Source organism: Brassica napus, chromosome A2 (assembly GCF_020379485.1).
Source record: "Brassica napus cultivar Da-Ae chromosome A2, Da-Ae, whole genome shotgun sequence".
NCBI classification, from domain to species: Eukaryota; Viridiplantae; Streptophyta; class Magnoliopsida; order Brassicales; family Brassicaceae; genus Brassica; species Brassica napus.
The window spans coordinates 16,345,177-16,368,690 of NC_063435.1; the positions used below are offsets into that span (position 1 = coordinate 16,345,177).

At 32.2% G+C, this 23,514-nt stretch overlaps 2 protein-coding genes across 2 annotated transcripts; both read right to left on the bottom strand.

Moving 5' to 3' along the window:
• Window positions 1-6,974: 6,974 nt before the first annotated feature.
• LOC106393377 lies at window positions 6,975-11,130 on the bottom strand. The gene is made up of 3 exons (XM_048756797.1): window positions 8,664-11,130; window positions 7,761-7,887; window positions 6,975-7,660 (listed from the first exon to the last, which is right to left on the bottom strand). Exons 1-3 carry the CDS (start codon window positions 9,516-9,518, stop codon window positions 7,158-7,160), a joined length of 1,485 nt encoding a protein of 494 aa, XP_048612754.1. The 5' UTR covers window positions 9,519-11,130; the 3' UTR covers window positions 6,975-7,157.
• Window positions 11,131-19,504: 8,374 nt separating this feature from the next.
• Window positions 19,505-23,187, bottom strand: LOC125586919 (dehydrodolichyl diphosphate synthase 5-like). The gene is made up of 4 exons (XM_048756801.1): window positions 22,444-23,187; window positions 20,286-20,508; window positions 20,113-20,180; window positions 19,505-20,050 (listed from the first exon to the last, which is right to left on the bottom strand). Exons 1-4 carry the CDS (start codon window positions 22,596-22,598, stop codon window positions 19,606-19,608), a joined length of 891 nt encoding a protein of 296 aa, XP_048612758.1. The 5' UTR covers window positions 22,599-23,187; the 3' UTR covers window positions 19,505-19,605.
• Between the last annotated feature and the right edge of the window lie 327 nt (window positions 23,188-23,514).

Consider the following 23,514-nt stretch of genomic DNA (forward strand, 5'->3'; position numbering starts at 1 on the left):
AAATAGCATTTTAACGGTTTTGGCTGAAAATATATTTGCGGTTTTTGAGGAAATATGTGTTTTTCGCGAAAAATGCATTTTTATGGTTTTGACGGAAAATACGTTTTATGGGTTTGGCGGAAAATACGTTTTTGCGGTTTGGATGGAAAAAGTGTGTTTTGAAGTTTTGGCGGGAAAAGTATTTTTTCACGATTTTGGAGGGAAAAGTTATTTTTTGCGACTTTGGCTTGGAAAATCATTTTGGTGGTTTTTGCGGAAAAGTATTTTTTTTTTGTTTTGGCGGGAAAATACATTTTTCCGGTTTTGGCGGGAAAATTCAGTTTTCCGGTTTTGGCGGGAAAAATACTTTTTTCCGGTTTTCGCAGGAAAATGCGTTTTTCCGGTTTTGGCGGGAAGATACTTTTTCCGGTTTTGGCGGGAAAATTCGTTTTCCGGTTTTGGCGGGAAAATTCGTTTTTTGGTTTTGGTGGAAAATGCGTTTTTCCGGTTTTGGCGGGAAAATGCGTTTTCCAGTTTTAGCGGGAAAATACGTTTTCCGGTTTTGGCGGGAAAATACGTTTTTCCGGTTTTGGCGGGAAAATTTCATTTTCCGGTTTTGGCGGTAAAAATGTGTTTTTCAGTTTTGGCGGGAAAATGCGTTTTTCCGGTTTTGGCGGGAAAATGCGTTTTTCCGGTTTTAGCGGGAAAATGCGTTTTTCAGTTTTGGCGGGAAAATGCATTTCTCCGGTTTTGGCGGGGAAAATTTCGTTTACCGGTTTTGGCGGAAAAATTTTCGTTTTTCGGTTTTGGTGGAAAAATTCGGTTTTCCGGTTTTGGCGGGAAATTGTGTTTTTTTCGGTTTTGGTGAGAAAATGCGTTTTTTTTTCCTGTTTTGGCGGGAAAATGCTTTTTGCGGTTTTGGCCGGAAAATGCTTTTTGGAGTTTTGGCGGGAATATGCGTTTTTTGGTTTTGGCGGGAAAATGCGTTTTTTCGGTTTTGGTCGAAAAGTGCGGTTTTACTGGTTTAGCCGAAACATGTGTTTTTATGAAAATGTGTGTTTTATGTTTTTTTGCGGAAAACCGCATCTTGCGGTTTTGGCGGGAAAGTGTGTTTTTCAGTTTTTGCGAGAAAATGCATTTTTTGGTTATAACGGAAAAATGTATATGCAAAAAATAGAATTTACGATTTGAAAATAATATTTTGATTTTAAAAGGTCATTTTTGTCATTTATCATTTTGGACTGAACTAGATGCATCTGCATCCAGATGCACCATCAAGACTCACCTTCATTATAATGAACAAAACGAACATCAATTTGCATCTTCACCCAGATGGATCACCTGGGTGAGCAAACGAACAGGGCCTTATTTATTCTAAAAATATCATATAAAATATTAATATCATTAATGTCAGCTTTAATATATAAACAAGATTTCACAATTTTATAGAAAAACTTGTTTTGGCGCAAAAACTCGTTTACGATTTTGGCGGGAAACCCCGTTTTCGATTTTGACGAAAAAACTCGGTTTTGTGGTTTCGACAGGAAAATTCGATTTTTCGGTTTTGGCGGGAAAACTCGATTTTGCGATTTTGGCGGAAAAACTTGGTTTTTTGGTTTCGGCAGGAAAACTCGTTTTGCGATTTTGGCAGGAAATTTGGGTTTTGCGGTTTTGGCGGAAAATTTGGGTTTTGCGGTTTTGGCGGAAAACTTGTTTTTGCGGTTTTGGCAAGAAAACTCAGTTTTACGGTTTTGGCGGAAAAACTCGGTTTTGCGGTTTTCAGTCGGAAAACTCGATTTTAAGGTTTTGGCGGAAAAACTCGGTTTTGCGGGTTTTCGGTTTTGGCGAGAAAACTCGGGTTTGCGGTTTTGGCGGGAAAACTCGGTTTTGCGGTTTTCAGTCGGAAAACTCGATTTTGCGGTTTTCAGTCGGAAAACTCGATTTTAAGGTTTTGGCGGAAAACTCGGTTTTGGGGTTTTGGCGGGAAAATTCGGTTTTGCGGTTTTCCGAGAACACTCGGTTTTGCAGTTTTGACGGAAAAACTTGGTTTTATGATTTTGGCGGAAAAACTCGGTTTTGCGATTTCGGCAGGAAAACTCGATATTTCGGTTTCAGCGGGAAAACTCATATTTTGGTTTCTATGAGATAATTTATTTTTACGGTTTTGGCGGAAAAAACGTTTTTTGCAAATTTTATATAATTTAATTAAAATGGTGAAAATATAATAATATAACTGAAAACTCATGGGTACACCATTACCCTTTTATATTTACCCAATATAAATATGGGTTTCAAAATTAATACCCATGATCGACCCAATAAATCTTAGACGGATAAAAACCCAACCCATTATTAATGGGTTTGGGTAAACCCATGGATAATTACCCATGTTAACATCCCTACCTCCACGCATGAGGTACCGTGATTTTCCGTTGACAAACCAGGATTATATTCATTGCTCCTTCTCCAGAGCCTGACAACATCTCCTTTATATGATTCATTGACAAGCAATTTAAGTACGTAAAAAACCGGTTACTACGATAAGAATGACATAATAAAAGTCTCCAAGCCTGATTTCCTGTTTTCGTGGATAAAGCAGCGCGGATTTAGTAGATCGAGTGGAACAAAAGTGGATCTAGCATATATAGCGGTATAAATGCGGATCACATAGATATAAAAGTATAAAATATATGGTTGAATGGTAAAAACATATTAAAGTGGTTCAATACATAAATGTTTAAATTGTTATATATTTTTATAATTAAAACTAATTATTTTAAAAATACTGATAAATATGATAAATATAATAAGTATACACTTTATATTCAAAATATAATACATGAATACATTTAAATGAAATTAAAATAAGAAAATAATATAAACTTTTGATAGTAATAGTCATTAATTAATTATACTAAATTTAAAATTATTATATTATGTCATTTTAGACAATATATATTTAATTATGTAAAAATATAACTATAATAATACATTGATAACACTTACAAAAAAGTTTTTATATAAATTTTTGTATATTACTAAAACTAAATTTTATATAATTTTCAATATCAGTTTGTCAAAAATACATATTTCTAATAATAATAGTAAAAATACATAAAATACCATTAAATAGATCATTTACACCAAATACACAATATTTTTCTGTACAAAGTTGAGCATATATATATTTTCTTTGCAAATTCTCACCCACAATTTACTGTTACATTCCAGATTTTTTAATTATTATTTTTCTGGAAAACTACTATGCTTCGTTGTAAATGTAAATGACCAAATTCGGATAAGAAAAGCGGATCAAGCACTTCTGATTAAACGGATCAAGCGTTGGGGATCTAACAAATCAAGCGGATAGATAAGAATAAGAATGGATCAAGCGGATCTACCAGTACAAAAGTTGATTAAGCGGATCTAGTAGTCCAAATCATATTTTTAAATGCTGAAAGTGGATGAAAATAGTCTAAAATTTATGCAAAATTAAATTTATTTTTTAATAGTTTATAATTTCAATTGATACAAATATTCAAAATATAAAATAATTTTTCTATATATTTATTTTAAATTTTTAATTAAATATATATATTTCTTGGATGAATTAAAATAATTATAATTTGGGTAATATTTTAACCATTATGTATAAGAAATGTTTTATATGATTTGGTTTATTAATTTAAATAATGATAAAATATATAGTAGATAGTTTAAAATAAAATAAAAACTTATTCAGCATTAAGAGATCATAATGTTTCAAATAGATAATCAAAAATAAAAAGTATCGACTGTCATTACACCTTATTTGAAGTGTTTTTACTGTTAAAGACAGTTCATTAATTTTGTTACACTTGCTCACACATTTGAACCACTTGTAAATCATATTTTAGAACACACATTTTGTTATTTGTTTCTAGAATGGGAAATTTTAGGTGGAGCATCCATGTTGGCATGAAAACCACTTTTTAATCCACCATTCATGCTCCGACTGGAGATAGCGAATCAGCGTTGCGGATCTAACGGATCAAGCGGAATAAGTGTGGATCAAGCGTTTCGAGTGGTATAAGTGTGGATCAAGCGGATCTAACCGTTAAAAACATATATTTGAATGGTGAAAGTGGATAAAAATGGTCCAAAGTACTGTAATACATATAAATTTTTATAATACTATTTATTTCATAATTAAAAATACTTTATAAAAAATATTCAAAATATAATAGAACATAAAAATATATATTATTCTTTTGAGTTTTAAAATTAAATATGTATCTGATTTTGGATGATTTTAAAATAAATATATTTTGATTAAAAAGTCGTGTAAAATAAATTTTAAATTCTTTTTCAAGGAATTGATTTGTTATTTACTTTTGAATTAAATTAAATTATTTCTAAAATAGTTGTTTTTGACTTCATTGAATATTACAAAAAATAAATAAATAAAATATATTGTCATAACTAATTCAAAATATCTCCTCATTGAATATTTTTGAATATAATATATTAACTATATATAAATATCAATGTGTAAATTTAATATTGATGTGAATGATTAATTTAGTTTATTTAATATTATGAAAATATTATTTACTTAAGTGTAAATATTAATTTAGTATTGTTATTATTATTTTTAATTGGATAGAAGTAATTTTATCAAGATAATGAATTACCTATATATCAATACTATTAAAAGGGAAGGATTCTTAAAAAATCTACCTATGAAAGTTGTTTGGACCCTTTCATTTAACTCATTATTTTTTTGGTCTTACCTTAAACTTAAACTAACAATATGTTACCATATATTTCTCTAACAATTATTTATTCAGTTCTTTTATTTTATTCAAATATTACTTCTAAATCTTAATCATTACTATTTTACTATTACTATATTTACCATTTTGACTTTTAATCATAAAAGCATTGAAACTAATATTTTATATTATCACTTTTATCATATAATATATGATTTAAAGCAAGAGAAATTACACCACATATATGTGTACATTCTAGCTTCCTCTTTCCTTTATAATAACGTAATCATATCATATATAAACTTTCCTACTAAAATCTTATATTATATACTAAACTTTCAACCGTCTATAGTTTGATAGATATTTTCATATTTAAAAATGAGTTTTCTAAAAATATTTCATCAATCATGTTTTTGTACAATAACATTAAAAATCTATATCAAAAGGTTGTTGGACCCGATATGGACGTAATGGATCCACACCTGTTCGGATATTTAGGATCCTAAGAAAATTTGAAATATCTAAAAAATCTGAAAAAAAATCTGAAACACGAAAAGTACTTGAAACTCCAAACAAATACTCAAAAAAAATTCAAATACCTAAAAATTCAAAATCTTATTCAAAATTTGTCACTGAACTGAAAATATCCAATTTTTTTTTTAATTTGAAAATTTACCTGAAATCAAAAACTATAATCGTAAACCAAAAACCTAAAAAAATATCCATAATGCTGGAAACATATTCGAAATATCTAAATATACCTAATAAACACAACATATTTATGATCGGGTCTAGGGTAGGACCCGGACTCAAACAAAGATATGCATGTCCAATAAAATTTCTCAATAGGTTATCTTTTCTGGACCTGAACTAAATCTATATTTTCGGATCGGTTCGGTTTATTTTTTGATCTGGATATAATTCTCATGGTTAAAAGAAATTTACGTAAATGTGTACATATAAAATATCAAATAAACTAATTCATAGATTATATAACTGTTAAAAATTATATTTTCGATATAATAAGACTTTGTATTATAATATAATCCAAAAATCCCGCGATTTCCAAGCGCGGGTCAAAATCTAGTAGATTATTAAATAACATCATAAAATTATTTCATGTCTAAAAATTATATATAGTACAAGCGAATAAACGTAACTACTTGTAAATATGGGTAGTTAAAATGCTCAACTTGCGATTTAAAAATTTAGAACAAACAATAAAAGTTTTTTTTAAAGCAGTCTAACTACGTTATTCACAGAAACACTACCTTTTTGTTGAATGGTGAGAAAAAAGTGGATTCTAAATATATATGTTCCCTCCACTAATTATCCATCTCTCACTCAAACCTTCAAACTCAAATTGTAAATGGTTCAACCACCTTCCAGTAGAACCATCTTTAGTTCCTTTTCCCATTCAAAACCTCAGTTTCGAATTTGCGATAAATTAACCATCTCAAATTATAAGTTCATAAATATAAAAAAACATTTTCTTTTAGTTATTTCAACATTTCAAAAAAAAAAAATATATGTTATAACTATCAATAATATCACGATATAGTGGCAATGATAAGTGTTGTCAATGGTTTACAAAAAGGTTGATGATAGTAATTTACAGTGTTCTAAAAATAGGTTTAGTGGTGCCTATGCTCCGTCTTGTCAGTAATTCGAATGTGAACGAAACGATGCATTCAAAAATTTGGTCTAGGCTTCTTCCTAAACATTAATCCAATAATCTTTTATAAGACACCTAATCTCCACCTAACGGGTTTTTGAACATTGATAATTTATACGAGTACAATAGACATCACTTGACTATTCTTATGTTAAACACATGTTTCATTTTTCTTTTAACCAGGAGGTTTCTTACGGTCCAAATAATCTTCTAAATCTGGAACTAGATATTGCTAGCACTATATATGGGTGTAAATCCATGTTCTAAACAACGGGCATCTAGTCAGATAAACGGATGGAGATACAGTCGGCAATGGGAGAATGTGGTGAATCAAGCATGATCGGCATAGTCCTACGATGAGATGCAATTTACCAGACTAAAGCGTGGAATTTACGATATCGCCGTGAAATAAAAAAAGTCCAGATCAATTCCTTGTTGAAATAAATAAACATAGGCTCATTAAGAAACTGAAATTGTGTCTTTAGGAAAAAATGGCGTCCATTGATTGTGTAATACTATAGGAAATTTTAAAAAAATGATTTATGAACTAAACACAATGACTACGGACTCTAACTCTCACTCTAGACTCTTAAGTTTGAAAAACAAATATATAAGCATTCCCCTTATATCAAACAACATATAGTTTTATTCCGAGATAACATATTTCTAATACATTATGAATTCTAATCTTCAACAAAATGTCAAAATCTTAACTTCTCTCCCCCCCCCCCCATATAAAAAACTATTTATCACGAAGCTAAGTCGCTGATAAATTCATCCACCAATAAAGTGAAGAGTCCATTAGCCAAATCTTCAACCACACACTCGCTCTCGTCCTCATTAATGCAACCCCATTTCATTTCCTTCACATAAACTTGTCTCATCTCTCTAACTTCCCAGCTCAGAAACATCTCATCTTGTCTATCCATCACCCAATCTTCTACTTTTTTCACCATTAACGCCTCTTCTTTTGGCCCAATATAATCTTCTTGAAAATAATCTAATAATAGATTATCCGCTATGTTAGAAGCCAGTAGTATGTTGTTTGTTTCACCGATTGTTAACTTCACCAGAGCAAACAAGCGGTTTGCTCGGCTTTCTGATCCGTCCTCTTCTGTTTCTTGTGTGTGATATGAGTACTCATCTTCTTTACTCTCTACTTGCTTCTCTATGAATTTCTCCAGGTTTAGTGGCTCAAGACGTACAGAACCATTAAACCTCCTGCTTTTTCTTGCAGTTTTCTTGTATGTATCTGCGAATATTAAGCTTATTAAGTTGGTTCTAACAACATATTTTCATGTAGTTTATAACAATTCTTACATATTTGATGAATAGATTATTGATAAAATTACCTTTTTGATGGGAAATATGATCAGTGATTGCATCCTCTTCATCATCATCGTCATCATCATCGTCTTGAAAAGGACACTCCAGGATTGATACTGGACTAAGTTGTTCCTTTTCTTCATTCACACTTTCCTAAAAAATTGTAATTAAAATCAAATTGGTTTCAAATGTGATCACACAACATTATAAAAGAAAAAAAAAACATTACAAAAAAATATCAAAAATAGAAATAGTCACAACATAAACAAAATCATATGGCAATAATAAGTTGACGAAAGTCAACCATTGCCATGACCACATCATGTCTCTCTACCTATCTGTCTCTGCCCCCATACATTAATTATGGTCGAATCCTGCCTTTTATGTTTATTGAGATTATTAGTTTTTTTTTTTTTACTTGATTTAGATTATAAGTTTTATACTTGAAAATATCATTTTTGTGTTATCAAATCCAATAATTAATCATCGAAGATTTCTAAATAAATTTCATGAACGTGGGTGCTAAATTAAGAATCATTCTTAGATATTATAAGCCTTACAACTTAAATGTGTTAATTTATGCATAATAACCAAACTAATATACTAGTTTCTTATGAAATTGTGTACGAATATTTTTGACCTTGAGAGTAATTAATTGCGTACGTGTAGTACCATGAAAAAAAAACTCGCGGGATCATGTGCCGTATAATCCGCATTAGAAGCTACGTATGAAGAATCTCAGCCCTCGATTTCATCACTAACCTAAATCCTACACCACACGTGCGTTGCACGCGTTCCCCGACAAGTTTCAATATATGACCTATTTTTTATTTTTCTTTAATTATCATTAAAAAAAAAAATCAAATGCATTCACACTGTACAGTTGTACACTGAAGTCCCGAAAGAAAACGATGTTTTAACGAACTAACCTCTCTGTTACACATGCTGTTGCCGTTGACAGATGATCCGTCACAGTCACGTGCGTTTAAACTCTCTTCGCTCTCAACCACGGCGTCGTTTCTGGTCGACACTTCTTCAGCTTCACCGCTCGTCGTCGTTGATGAGACCGATGAAGAAGAAGACTGTACAGCCTCCGACGACGACGAGTTCGTGAAAAACACGCTACCGGAACTCGACGAGTCACAACCGGAGATAAGTTTCTCGGTGGTGATGACCGCCGCAGCTTCGGAGGCCGAGAGTGTTGCTGCCTCGTCGGCGACGGCGGAGATTTGAGAAACCAGATCGGGCGGTTGATCTAAATTCTCTTCGTCAGGGAAAAACGCGGCGGATATCCACCATTGAATCTCTCCGTCTCCGAGTTCGACCGTTACTTCACGGCGAGATTGACTTACCGGTTTTCTCCAGAAGCGTTTGCTCAAGAGCCGTTTAGAGAAACTTCTAGAGAAAACGCCTTGTTGTTTCTGATCTCCTTTCCGTGACGTAACGGTTGCATGGAATGGTATAAGTTTCACGGCGTTGAGAAACGCCGTCGAAGCTTTATGAACGGCGTGACTTATGGCCGTTCCGCAACTCGTACGGCTTCGTCTAGTGAGACGTGGCTTGTGGTGATGATGATGGCTCAATCCTGACCGTTTGATCTCAGCGTCGAGGAGACGACGAACGGTGGATGATGATGAAGGAGGTTGACGACGAGGGAACGATTTGAAGCCGTTGGATGAACAAGAGCTGAGGTCATCGAGTAAGTAATCTCTTAACATCAACGGCTTTAAACGTCTCTTGCTTGTGGAAAGACGTTGGTCAGAGGAACAGGTGATCGACGCCATTCGATTTTGAGCTTCTTGTGTTTGTTTTCAGTGGTAAGATTGAGAAAACAGTCAAAAGATATATAGTGAAGACTGTGAAGTCCGAAGAAGCTTCTATGTGAGGTGTGTGATCATAAAACCGAGGCTTTTAAATTTTTTTATAATTAATATTTGAATTTGAAGTTACGTTTATTTAATTATTAATTGGCTTAGATTTGAAATCAGAATCTACTAATTAAGTAAGATTTAGAAGTGAGAGAGAGACCAGAAGTTGACCTTGTAATAAAACAGGAGACGAGATTCATGCGGCTAAAATACAGTTTTTGCCTCTCACGTGTGTGTGTGCACGTCAGTATTTCGAACCTCTACGTCCTTTCCTCAACACACTTTTCTATTAGATTTACGACAATTTATGTTTTTAATATATACCTATTAGTGTATTTTCCAGATCCATATTAGCAGGTACCAACTGTTACATCGAAACTATAATAAATTTCTGATTTGTTTATAATCGATTTTGTCTCTAGTAGTAGGTAGACATTGTGACTGATAATGTCGTTGCTGTGTAACACCAAGAATTGTAAAAGGATTAGAGCAGTAAACCAAGTTGTTTGAAAAAACAACAACTTATAAGAAAAAGAAAAATTCTTTTAAATATATATTTTAAAGTTTTTGTTATAAAAATAGCAAAATAGTTTTATTTTATTTTATTTTGAAACTCTCTCTTAAAAATCAAATCCTATAACTCTAAACCCTAGATTTAGATTAGTTAAGGGCTTATTAGTGAGATAGCCATATATGAGTGTCAAATTAAGGAAGTAGTCATGATTTTGACATAATTAAATGTTAGGTTTTTTGCACTCAATCTAACCGGTTATACCCTTACCAGCATTAAGTTTCCAGTTGCATTGTCTAAAGTAAATGACGTGGTTATTTTTTTGTGGCTTATTAACAATCACAGAACTGTACTGAAAGCGTACATCAGAAATATTTCATACATATGATGAAAGAGTATGCATCGACATTAGGTAATAATATTTGTATGTGTAACAAAACATATGTAAATGTAATGGATATTTGATGTTATTAAAATTGCTATTCCATATAGATAAATAGCATAATTCACGTATTACAGGCCAAGATATATGTGTTGTAAGTATTCGATGCTTTTCAAATGATAATATCTGGAAACATGGTTATAACAGAGTAATCCATTGTATTTTATATAGAAATGAACTTTTTATATTTCAAACATTACGATGATGCAGAACGATAGCGCATTTGTTACAGATCATGCAATTTCATCTCAAGTAGAATAGTTTGTTAATCGATTCTATCTCAAATAGAATAGTTCGAACATATAATTTTTTATATTCTATTTCAAATAGATTATGCATAAAAGATCTCACACAGACAAGTTGTATTGATTAAACCCTAAATCATAAACCATAAATCCTAAACCCTAAACCCTAAACCCAAATATAATCTTTAAACCCAAATAGAATAGAACAAAATAAATAACACAATACATACTGGTAAAATTATAAAATGTATATAATTGCATGGAAAGAAGTTAATGATGACCTAACTATACCACCTCGCCTTTTAAATACTAAACCCTAAACTCTAATCACTAAACCCTAACCCAAATATAAACCCTAAACCCACATATCAAAATCTAGAAAATACATAATATTAAATTATACAATGTAGATCATAGTATGTTTTTTACAGATTCAAAAACATGTAGCCATAGTGAGAACTTAAGAAAATTACATACTATATGTATAAACAAAATATCACTTTTTAGTAACCGCCAAATAGAATGGAACATGATAAAATAGTATAGTAACAAAATATATCATATTACAAAATATGAAAATACATATTGTTTTACATTTCTATTCTATATGCATAAATAACTACATTGGTTTCGATTGTAGATATAGAGGTGATCGCCACTGCACAAGTCTTGTTTCTTACCATAAGAGTCTTTAAAACTATATTATTCGCCACAATTCTTCGCCATCAACATAGAAAATTTCATCAACAATCTCACAATTACTATACTATGTGGACAGACATTTGTACTATTCCATTTATATACAATACCTTATGTACCCTAATTCTGAGAGGAGCTCCAAATTGAAAGAAAATAAGCAGGGACAAGAAGACGGTGAAGAGAATCAATGGAAAACAAGGAGAACTTACGGAAGTTTCAGAGATCTGAGAAGAATCGAGTTAGAAAAGTTCGGTAGAAAGGGTGTGCTACTAACCGCCGCTTAAACCCTAACGGAGACCCCTAACTCCGAAAACGAGTGACAATGGAGGACGAAGGAGATGGAAACTCTGTCTTACATGCAGAGTTGAGGCGTTGGAGTGTTGGAGGAATTCAGTGAACGACTGTGAAAGTTAAAAGAGAAAGATGTGAACGACGGTGAGACACAAATTACTTTTGTAAAGTTAATAATTAAAATATTTATTTAATTATAGCAGCAGGTTGAGCCGGTGATGTTTCAAGGGTATTAGCGTATTAATATATAATTGTAACAGTGTGTATAAAAATATTAGGTTAAATAGCTAGTATGTGAATTACCGTTTTTTTCATGGTCATTGGGCCCAATTTCCCATTAGTTAACCTTAGGATAAAAATATATTTTTATTTTGGTCATTGAATGCTATTTTTGTGAAAATAAACTTAAAAAAACTATCTTAAGAAATTTTTCTAAAAAAATGTGAGTAAAACAAGAGAAAAATTAGTCCAGACTTATTGTGATCAAATGTCGAATTGGTTCGAGAAATGAGTGTGGTCGTCTGCTGATCTTGTGTAGATTTGGTAGATTTGCTTTTATAATAAACAGTTCAGTATATATATATATTATTTTTTTGATAAAGGATTTTACTTCACATATATTTTTTCCTTCTATATATAATATATTGGATAATATTTTGTAAATATTGAGTATGAAAAGATATTCTCAAAGTTGGTAGAAATTTGTTAAGTTTCTTTAATTTCAGTTTAATATAATTTAAAGTTGCAATTAATATCTATTGTATCAGATATTGGGAGGGTAAGACAAAATTATGAAAAAAACACAAGAGAAAAAAATTAAAATAATATTAGTAGACTATTGTATCAGATAATTTTCTAATCTGAAACTTATATATATATCTAGAAAATGTAAAAAATTTCAATCAAAATCTGAAACCTTCAAAATTTTAAATTTACGCTAAAATAGCAAAGCAAAACATAGTTTGAATCTATAATTTTATTTAAACATAAACACAAAAAATACATTTAAAATTTATAGATCTAAATTTTAAAATTCTGAAGGGGAAAAATGAAATTCATTAAAGAAAACACCTGCAAAAAAAAAAACTATGAAAATATAAAAAATTAAAATTATATTTTAATAGGCTTAAGCTGATTTGAGCTTCCTAGCAGCTACTGCAAGCTTAGACATTCAACTGATTGAACTAATCCAGCTAGCTAATATCTAGACTTGAGCTCAATCCAGCTGGTTTTGCCAGCCAAGCTTGGTCCCTTAACTCAGTCAAGTTCATTCTTATGCTTCCCTTGACCTCTTCACTAAGGTCTATTATTTCCAAACTTAACCCTTCTCTCGAGACCGTGGAACACTTGCTTTAATGTCTTTTGACTGATGTTTGTTTCCTCTGTAGAAGCCGGTAAACCGGACTGACGTAAACGATAAAATAAAAACGAAGTTAAGGAAACAGACGAATATAAAAAAACAAATACAAGGACGATAAGAAATCGTATTCACAAACAAACATGGAGTCGAGATATGATATCTTTCCTTAACTCAAAATATTCGCTCCGTTAGTGAGACGAGACTGTACGAATATAGAGTCCCAGGATACAACAATGGCAGACGAATCACGCCTCACTCGTGATCGACCTATCGAACTATAAACTCTACAAAACACTCTCGTATTTATGACTTACGCTAAGGGATTTTGGCTGTTGGTTTTGATACGGAAAAAAGTTAGAAATGAATGAAGAGGAGAGGCGATATTTAAAGAGACGGAGAAAACCCACTTTCTGCAACAGCTGCTGCACGTGGGCGAGAAACTCGCGGAGATCGAGGGAAGTTGAGTTGCGAAACTTATGCCCCAAGACTCTCTTATCTCGTTTAAAACTTTCGAGAGGATAAAATGCATGACGTTTTTATTTTCTAGACAAACTACTTGTCGTTTTAAATAAAATTGCATGCTGTTCCCGAGATGAATGGCAAAACGTTAAAGTCAATTTAGTCCAAAAAGAATTTTATTGGGTCGGAGATCCTACACCCAAGAACCACGCTCACGCCGACCCGAGCCGGCCGATGTTTACACATTCATAGCACATGAGCTTATATATATTGCTCATTTCTCTTGCTACTCCCTGATGTTGGATGTTTACCATATCTCTTCATTAAAGCCAATATGCTTTTCCTTATTGCCATGAGGCCCATTTCGTTTTCACTTCATACAATTATTTAAACGCCCATTGATCTTAAATAATTGATCCAAAACCCTCGCCCATGGCGTCCCGTCGATCTTCGCGAAGATAGAAGACATGATACTTCCATAGTGAATAAACCAAACAATTTGAATATTCTTGTGTTTCAAACCCAGAAAAAACATAACTATGACAACTTCCTTAACTTTTTTTCTAATACGGAAACATTGGAAATAAATGACTGGAAAACTCCCAGATAAAAGCTTGACGAAAAAATCAGATCTCGATCAGATCTGCTGAGATATCACAAGGAGCGAACACAAACCACAACCGATTCCACTAACCACAAACATTTGAGATGGGGAAAGATGGAACCAGAGCTGCAACACCACGACAAAGAGAGACCACCTGCAAATTCATAAACAAGACTAAAAGCACATTTGGTAAAGATGGGATCAACCAAAATGGAACCACTTAGAGCACCTCCAACCATTAGAAACTAGGTGGGATTCTAAAAAAATAAAAAAAATATTTTAATTAAATAACTATATTTTCTATTTTTTTTAATTCTAAAATGCTAAATACAAGACAAGTGGAAGATTTAATGTTTAGAAGTGGTTCTAAAAACACTTGTTTTAGAACTTTTCTTCACACTCTCTCCTATTTTTTTTTTTTTTTATTTCTTTATTTTTAGTGGTGGGGTTCTAATTTAAGAACCTCAAATGGAGATGGTCTTATTTACCTAGCGAGAAGACATGGCTTTTGAGAAGAGAGAGAAAAGGAGATCGTTATTTAAACTCAATATTTAAGAGATAATTACTCGATTAGTTTAGAAAAGTTTTGATATTACTAGAACACCATACATTTCCTGAATATTATTCAAATGTTGGTTAACCCCTAGTATATTACAATAAACACCTTTGGTTAGTTGATATACCATAGATTTTACCCATTTTTAGCCATGATATATAGGTTTTTTAAAAACTATTTATTATGTTTTGGAGCCTTTTTAGTATATTTACAGTTTTAGAGGAAAATTGTGATTTTGGTGCATTTTGGAGATAAATTTAAAAGAAACCCGTAGCTGACCATCGAACCAGTGCCAATCCGAATGTCGACAATCAGAGATAAACATCGGTCGTTGCACATCATGTGCCGTCGATCGACAGCGAAGCGCGCAAGTTCCGAGTAGGTTTTCAGCCGACTTAAGTCCTAAGTCACAACACATTTACAGAAATACCCTGGCCAATTTTAACATAATATTTATGTGCTCTGCCATTGTCTTAAGCAACATATGCTCTCATATTTTCTACTTTTAACAGCAAACAATACTTAGGGTTTTTAGTATATTCTGAGAGAAGATCTAAGACTCCTTCAGAGATTTGTATTGGAACTCCAGTATATCTAACTCTGTTCTATTTAATCATTTTATTCTGTCTATGTTTATGAATTCCTTTTTATGTCTCAGTAATTCATCTGTTATATTTAGGGTTCAAATAGGTTATGAGGAATTAGCCCAAAATATAAAATTGCTAAGGTGATAAATATCTTTCAAATAATTGTGATTAATGCATGTGTTCTAGAGTAGTTAACTATAACCTTGAACTTAGGATTGTAGACAACTACGACGGTATGTTCTGCACCAGAACTAATTCCTTTGAGCTAGTATTGCTAGAAACAAACGAAAGTTGATTTAGATAATACTAGTGAACCTATCGATTAACTCGCTAAAGCCTATCTAAGAGAACATCGATCGATGTTTTTACCATAACATCGATCGACGTTCGATTAGTACCAACAAGAGACAACTGAGATATTGGACTTAGTCAAAACATAAGAATCACATGTGAAAGCTGGATATCTTTACACTAGAAGTCGAGTTCTACGATTGACAACCTAAGTATTTTATACCTCTATAGTCCTAATTGATTGAATAGAAACCCTAGATCTAGCGCTTTCATTTAACTGTTTACAAACTTCAAAACCAATCAACTGAACAACTGTCTTGTTTGCTTTGCTTGCTATTTACTGTTTTCATAATTTACCTAGCTTAATCACTGCTGATTAAGATCTATTGTATGCCCTAACTCCTTGTGGATTTGATCCCTAAGTAATATAACTGAACCTTTTATTTGAGAGAGTAAATCACTCCTTAGGGTAATTTGAGTGATATCAAATCTGGTGCCATTACCGCGAAGCTTTGATCGCCATTAGATCTTATCTTGTTAGATTTAGTCTAGGTTTTTCTGCTATTCAAGAAAACTGATAAAAAAATTTCTTAATTTCTTTCAAGTGCATGCCTAGTAGTACCAAAAACAACAAGGAAAAATCACTGTTATTCTCAGACCTTGCACTCTTGGAACGCACGATCCAGAAAGAAAAGAGAACTGCATCGATCGACAACAACTTCAGTTCGTCGACCGACACTTCTCAGAAAACGTCGACCGATCCTACAAATCCGTCGACCGACACTTCGCGCTGGCTTAAGCTGTTACCACCAAGATCTCTTACATCCTGAACTAAAATCAAGAATGCGTTCCTGCGCAATTTCTTTGATGAGTCATGAGTTGAGGACTTAAAGAGAAATATTGCTACACACATGAACCTACATAATCATTCTGAAGCTCCTAAATCAAATTCAAGTCCTATCAGAGAGACTGTCCACACCATGGATTCAACGAAGTGCAGCTGCTCATCACTTTCGTTAGAGTCATTGCATTGGCATATCAGATGGATCTGAACACTTCTAGTGAAGGAAACTTCAACACTAGGAATCTAGAAGAGGTTGTGAGACTGATTGAGAACATGGCATCCAACAATAGCACCAAGAACACTGATTTTTAGAGGAGAAAAACAGACCCCCTGGAATGGAGTAGTTGGATGATGTTAAGGCTAAGTTGGACAGTGTTCACAAGCTTCTCAAGAAGCAGGTTAGCTTTGCAAAGGATGAATAAGTTTTAGATGTCAACAATGACAGAGATTTAGAAGAGGATATGAACTTCATCAGTGGTACTGATTTTCAGAATTATAATCCTGGAAATCAGAGTGGATACAAGATATCTTATGGCAATGGACAGAGGAGTAACTTCAACCAGAGTTCACGGTACCAGAACCATATCGAAGAACGAACTTTCCATAAATAAATCCCTAAACACATAATCTTCATCCTAACAAAACAACTATGACCAAAATACAAATTATTAAGTTGCCATGAATCACGCCCTCACCTTAGTTGAATCTCAAGGATTCGAAGACTCTGAACTACCTAGCGTTTTCAAGCGATGAACTCCTTAGCTCCTCCTTGCTGAATCCCTCTTCTCGGACTTCTCTCTTTACCAACTTGTTTCTGCTCTCTAAATTCTCTCTAATCTTGGTTTTTGAATTGTGTGAAAAAATGAGAGCTCAAGGGGTCCTTATATAGGATTTCCCAAACTTTCTCACCAAACCGGACACTTAATGTCAGTCTCCTTATTTGGCTTGGTCAAAGATCACCATCAATGGCTTGACTTGATATCTTTAATTCTTTCCTTAGCTGACTCCCGCAGATCCGACCTTCCTTTTGTTTTACCCCGCAATTATGGTAGTCAAACTTTCCTTACTTGGAACCTGCATTATCCAACAACCAAACATTGTTTAATTGGTCTTGCGGTCTTGATCTCTCTGTATGTATGCTATGATCGTTCCATGATCGGTTTACCATCGCTAAACCCATTCTGAATATTTTCCATGGGCTCATTGAAGATCCGACACTTAGTTAACAGTACATTTATTCTTCCAGTCTTCATGAATACAAGTGTCTCTACACTTAGAAAAATATGCTACTTGTAGAATAAAACATCTCCGGTTCTATTTTCTTCAAAATTAAAATACTCCGGGAGCGGGTCGTTACAATACCCCCATCGTAATCTTCGCATCTAGATTCTACTTCTGAGCATTCTACACTGAATAACCTTTTCTTCTTATCTCTCGCACTGTCATTCCCACTAATTGCGCTATTCTTTTTCTCAGTAATCTCCACACATAGATGTAGCTGTTCGATTTTCCTTAGGCTTAAAAACACCATTCAGTTGTCGAGTAATGGAGACATAAACTGGTGGGGTATCGTGTGCCATTGTTTTCAAAGCTTTATTCGAGAACATGTAGGTCAACCGAATATGATGGGTTGAATCCTTCAATCCGTAATCATCGAGTACCAACTCCGCAAGCTCCTCCTGTGTTGCTTCCTCATCTATATGCATAACTCTACACCCTCTACCGTCGGCGTTGAATACATATCTGTTTGTCTTGATCCAATTACCGGAAACAATATTAACCGGATCCATATGATCTCGGATAAATATTAGACAAAAGAACAAGGGTTTAAGAAGATAGATGAAGAAGAAGAAGAACAAGACATGGCGTCTTTAACATAAACCCTAATTTGACTGTCGTAACATTAATAATGACTTGAAAATAAATGATGATGACATGGAAAATAGGAGCTGATGCCATGGAAAATCGGCAAGGCAGCCACAAAACGAACTTAAAACTCAGCCTTAATAAATCATCCATAACTACAAATGTATGTCAGTCGCAACGTGAATACTATATCAGTAACTAATATTTCGTTAATAAATCAGCAGAGACAAGGCTGTAAAACATTAAGTCAGCCGTGTCGTCAAATAACTCAGCTGTCAAATGAATGTTATTCTAGTAATTAATCTTGCACTAATATATCAACCGTAATTAAGCTGAGTTTACAGTTAATCCAGCTCATTACAGCTGAAAATACGAAAAACCAGCCATAACTACCTCCAATAAGTCAGCCGTACATTAAATAACTCAGCCATCCAATGTCACTAAATCAGTCGGAGAAACACAACTCATCTATGTCTTATCTAAGACTCAGCCAGCCGATGTATAATTCATCCGTAACAAATGTTCGTAAGTCAGCCGTTATCTCATAAATCAGCCTCATTTCTGTAAATCAACCATCATGTGTGGCTGATTTATGCATGGAAGTCAGTCCATATCTCATAAGTCAGCCGAGTTTTATAAATCAGCTGCAATGTAACTGTAACTCATTCGTCAATATCGTCGTTGTGTTTTACGGCTGAGTTCATTAATACACGTTAGCGATTTCGTACGTGACACCCGATTTTTTCGACGTGGCTTTAAAAAGTAATAGCATTCTTGTAATTACGTTTTTTGTCATGACATAATAAAATGGCACAATGGATATTTAGAAATTGGTAGTAATAAAAAAAGTTTTACATGGTTTTGGTCATTTCACCTAATTTGTAGGATGATTAAGTTAACTTCCCAATAATTAAAGATAATATTAATTATTATGTTTATATATCGACGGTTCAAAGCGCAATGTAGTGATCTACCTAGTACTTTGTTTGTGTTAGTGCTTGTCCATGTATGCAAACCTGCATGATGGATGTTTTTGAGTAAACAAACATAAAATTGATGCATTTACCTACGTGGGTTAATACGATATTATTCACACAATAACATTTTAAAATTATAAACTTACAATGATGTGTATTAGAAACAATAACAACTGAAGTAGCATCTTGAACTAGTAAACGTGAAAACAAACGCATACAGTTTTGAGTAGTTAAACCATTTATTAATAATACATTAAAAAAAACTGAAAGTTTAAACCCTTAGACCGAATCGCCTCTGCCTCTTCTGATACCAATCTAAGGCCTCGAGATACTCAGCTCCTCCGAAGTCAGGCCATAGAACACTAGGAAAGTAAAGCTCTGTATAAGCTGATTGCCATAGGTAGAAGTTACTAATCCTTTGTTCTCCGCTTGTTCTAATCAATAGGTCAGGATTTGGGAACTCACTACAGCTTGTCATCAACTCTTTGTCCATCAGATTTTCGTCGATGTCCTCTACATTGATCAGCCCGTTTTTTGCCTTTTCAGCAAGACTTTTGCATGCTTGTAAAATATCGAACTTTCCACTATAGTCTAACGCCACAATGAGTTGCTTCTCTTTGTTGTTCTTTGTAGCTTCTTCTGCTTCTCCTATCAAATGTAGAAGTGACTCCGGAATATTCGTCCGTTTTCCGATGACCGAGACTTTGACGCCATATCTAAAAGAAGAATGGAAAAATTAACTTATAACACTTAAAAAGGATAAAAACATGTTCAGTACCTGCGCAAGTTAGGCATCTCAGACTTGACGATTTTCTCAAACATGTCCATTATGTACTTAACTTCATCCTGATCAAAGAATTGATTACTAAAAGGATTAGACAGATGGAAAATATAAGAAAAATCTTGAAATGATATGACAAAATGATCCGTCTCTCATATTTTTATAATTACCCCGGGTCTTCCCCAATTTTCTGTGGAGAAAGCAAAGAGTGAAACAGTGTTAATCCCCATAGAGAAATAGTCCTTAACATTCTCCATAACAGTTCTCGCTCCGGCTTCTTGACCTTGCGATGGCCCGAGTCCTCGTTTCTCTGCCCAACGTCTGTTTCCGTCCAATATGATCGCCACATGCTTTGGCATTCTCCCTCCTTTCTCCTTCTCTCCGGTTGTACCGCTACAGATTAGTAATAACAAAAGAAAGCAACACATTGAGCAAAAACCGTTTTCCTTGACATCCAACACATATATATTTTGCTCAAAAAAAATATTATATATATATATATATATATATATATATATATATATATGAGTTTACTATACAAAACAAAATTATAATATTTTGAAGAGGTTTTTTCTATCAGTTAATTATCAGTCCATGAGTCCCGGTTATCTATAAAATTATAAACTTAAAAGTATAAAATGTCAATTTTTTAATTTAGCAATATGAACTTGTGCACTAGAATACATTGAATAAACGGTTTATCCAATATGGACCGGATTTTGGCGAGAAACATAAATTTATTGTTTTAACGGGAAAATCGATTTGCTATTTTGGGAGAAAAACATATTTTTGAAATCTTTGTTTTAGTTTATTTTTGAATTTCAGTTTTATTTTGAATAATTTGTATGAAGAAAAATCATGGGCAAAAACTTAATCCTCTTAAAGATGAATTATGTCCGGCCCATTGTCTGTGGTTTTTAGTTTAGTTTTTGGTTTTTGTTTTTGCTAAAATCATTTTTCATCCAATCAAATTTTAGTTTTTAGTTTTTGGTTTTGTAGAAACCATTTGATTTGCCAATCAAGATTTCTAATAAATAGATTCCCTAAAATGTAGGGAAACTAGTTTTTGAAAAGTTTAACCAATTTGTGAAGAAAAACCAAAAACCAACTTTTGTGAGCTTTTAAAAGGAAAAACGAATTTTGATTTTTTTGGGTATAAACTACAACATTTAATTAATTAATAATTAATAAATAATATTTTCATAAAGATAAATAATCATACAATTTTTGGTACATTAGCTATAATTTAAACAATAATGTGATATTTATTTGTGTTTAATATCTGTAAAATAAATTTATATAGTTTATAAATAATATTAATTAATTTTAAAGCTTAGTTATTAATTTCTCTATATAAAATAATAGAATAATTTTAATAATTACTAGTCACATTAAAAATAACTAAAGTTATAAAAACATAATATGTTTTAGTAATACAATATATTTTATTAGTCATGAAAAATTAAAATAGCCATTCAATTTTAAGAAAATATAAATAATTTATATGAGAAATTTTATAATTAGTTTCAAAATTTTAAGTATTTTTTTTATATAATTTATAATATTTAAGAAAAACTATTACTATTTAAGTTTATAAAATTAAAAATAATTTATATAAGAAAAATTTCTAAATAGTTTCAAACTTTTAAATATTTTTAATTTTTGCAATTTATATAAATTTTTTGATAAATATTTTATTATAATATATTTTTTTATAAAACTATAATAATTAAAATATGTTATTGTATTTTATTTTAAAATAATTATCACAATATTTTTATAATTTTAATTGTAAATATAAATATTTATTTCTATTTTGTTGTATTATTTTAAAGTAACGCATTAATTATTTTTGAAAAATAAAAAAATACTGCAAAAACAAAAACCAAAATCAAATTCTAAAAACCAAAAAGTAAAAACCAAAAGATAAAAACCAAAAACCAAAAACCAAAAATCTAAAAACCAAAAACTATAATCTAAAAACTACTGAAACAATTATCACCTAACTGTTTTTTTTTGTAACTAAAAACTAAGTGTTTTGGGATTAAATTTTTTGCTATATGATTAGGTTAACCTTTTTTTTTTAAAGTTGAATCCATGTTAACATCCCAAGATACACCAAATGACTTTATCTATATAGTCTATAGTTTTTGTAGGTTGGTTGAGGACGGACATTTTTGGCTAGCTAGGCTGTAGTTTCTGAGATTAGTTAATACTTATCAGATTTGACTGGGAGATACCATTTATTTTAGCAAAATATTAAGAATATTATTAATTTTTATTAATATTATCATGTACAATGAACTAAGATTAGCAGAAGCACCCTACCTCTCTTCTTTATCGTTGCATTGAGAAGCTGTGGTTTTGATGAATCTGCGGATATTTGTAATGGAGAGGGGAACACGTAGACGCCAAGAGACGAAGAGACAAGGCATGATAATAAGAGAAAGAAAAGTCAAGACAATAGAGAGTAGAGACAACATTGTTTTTTATTTGTTACTAATGGTTTGTATTTACGGATCAGTTACTTCTCTATTTATACATACTTCAAGGGCTCTGGGTTCAATGACGCACATGATCAACGCAACTCTCTTTCTCTCTCTCTTGCTCTCTGTCTTTCCTTCATGCCACGGAGAGACAGATCATTTTTTTCTTTCTTTTACGGGAAGACAGATCATCTGAATTAAGGTTATTGTTTACGACACTTGAATATCACTAAATGATTTCATCACAAAATTTTCTTATTAAACGAGGGCCACATTTTTGACCTTTTAGATTGCTCTAACCTTTGTATTAGTTAATTACATCAATGATGAAAACTCCTAAACTATTAAAAATTATGGTATCCCAAAAGACAAACTGTGGTATTATAAATTTGATATTAGTAATGTCGAAGCTAATTTAATATATATGTAGTAATGCTCTTCCAATTTGTTTGCATGCATAGTTTTTTTGTTCGCTTCATAAAAAGTAATAATCAAACAAGCAAGCACTAGAGCCTAATAAGAACGCACGTTAGCATTTAGTACGCTCGTGACGATTACATGCAGTTGCTTAGTTTATAGAAAGAATAATAGCTTATTCTTTTTTCTATTAAAGCTTTCATATTAATTTTTTTGTTTCTTTTGTGTAATGTACAAGACAGCTAGAATTTTTTAAAAGACCTACGAAAAAACAGCCAAAACAACTTTAAACAAAAGTAAGCCTGTTATACTCAATCTACGAGCATCTCCAATCCATCTCTATAATAGAGATAGATTTAAGATAGTCTAATAGCATGATTATTGGAGAGTATCTTTCCAAAGGTTGTTAACTAATTTAATATTGATAGATTTCTATAATTTAGTAAAAAGTTAAATGTAAATCCCAAAAGTTAATGTAAGCCACTAACAAATCAAA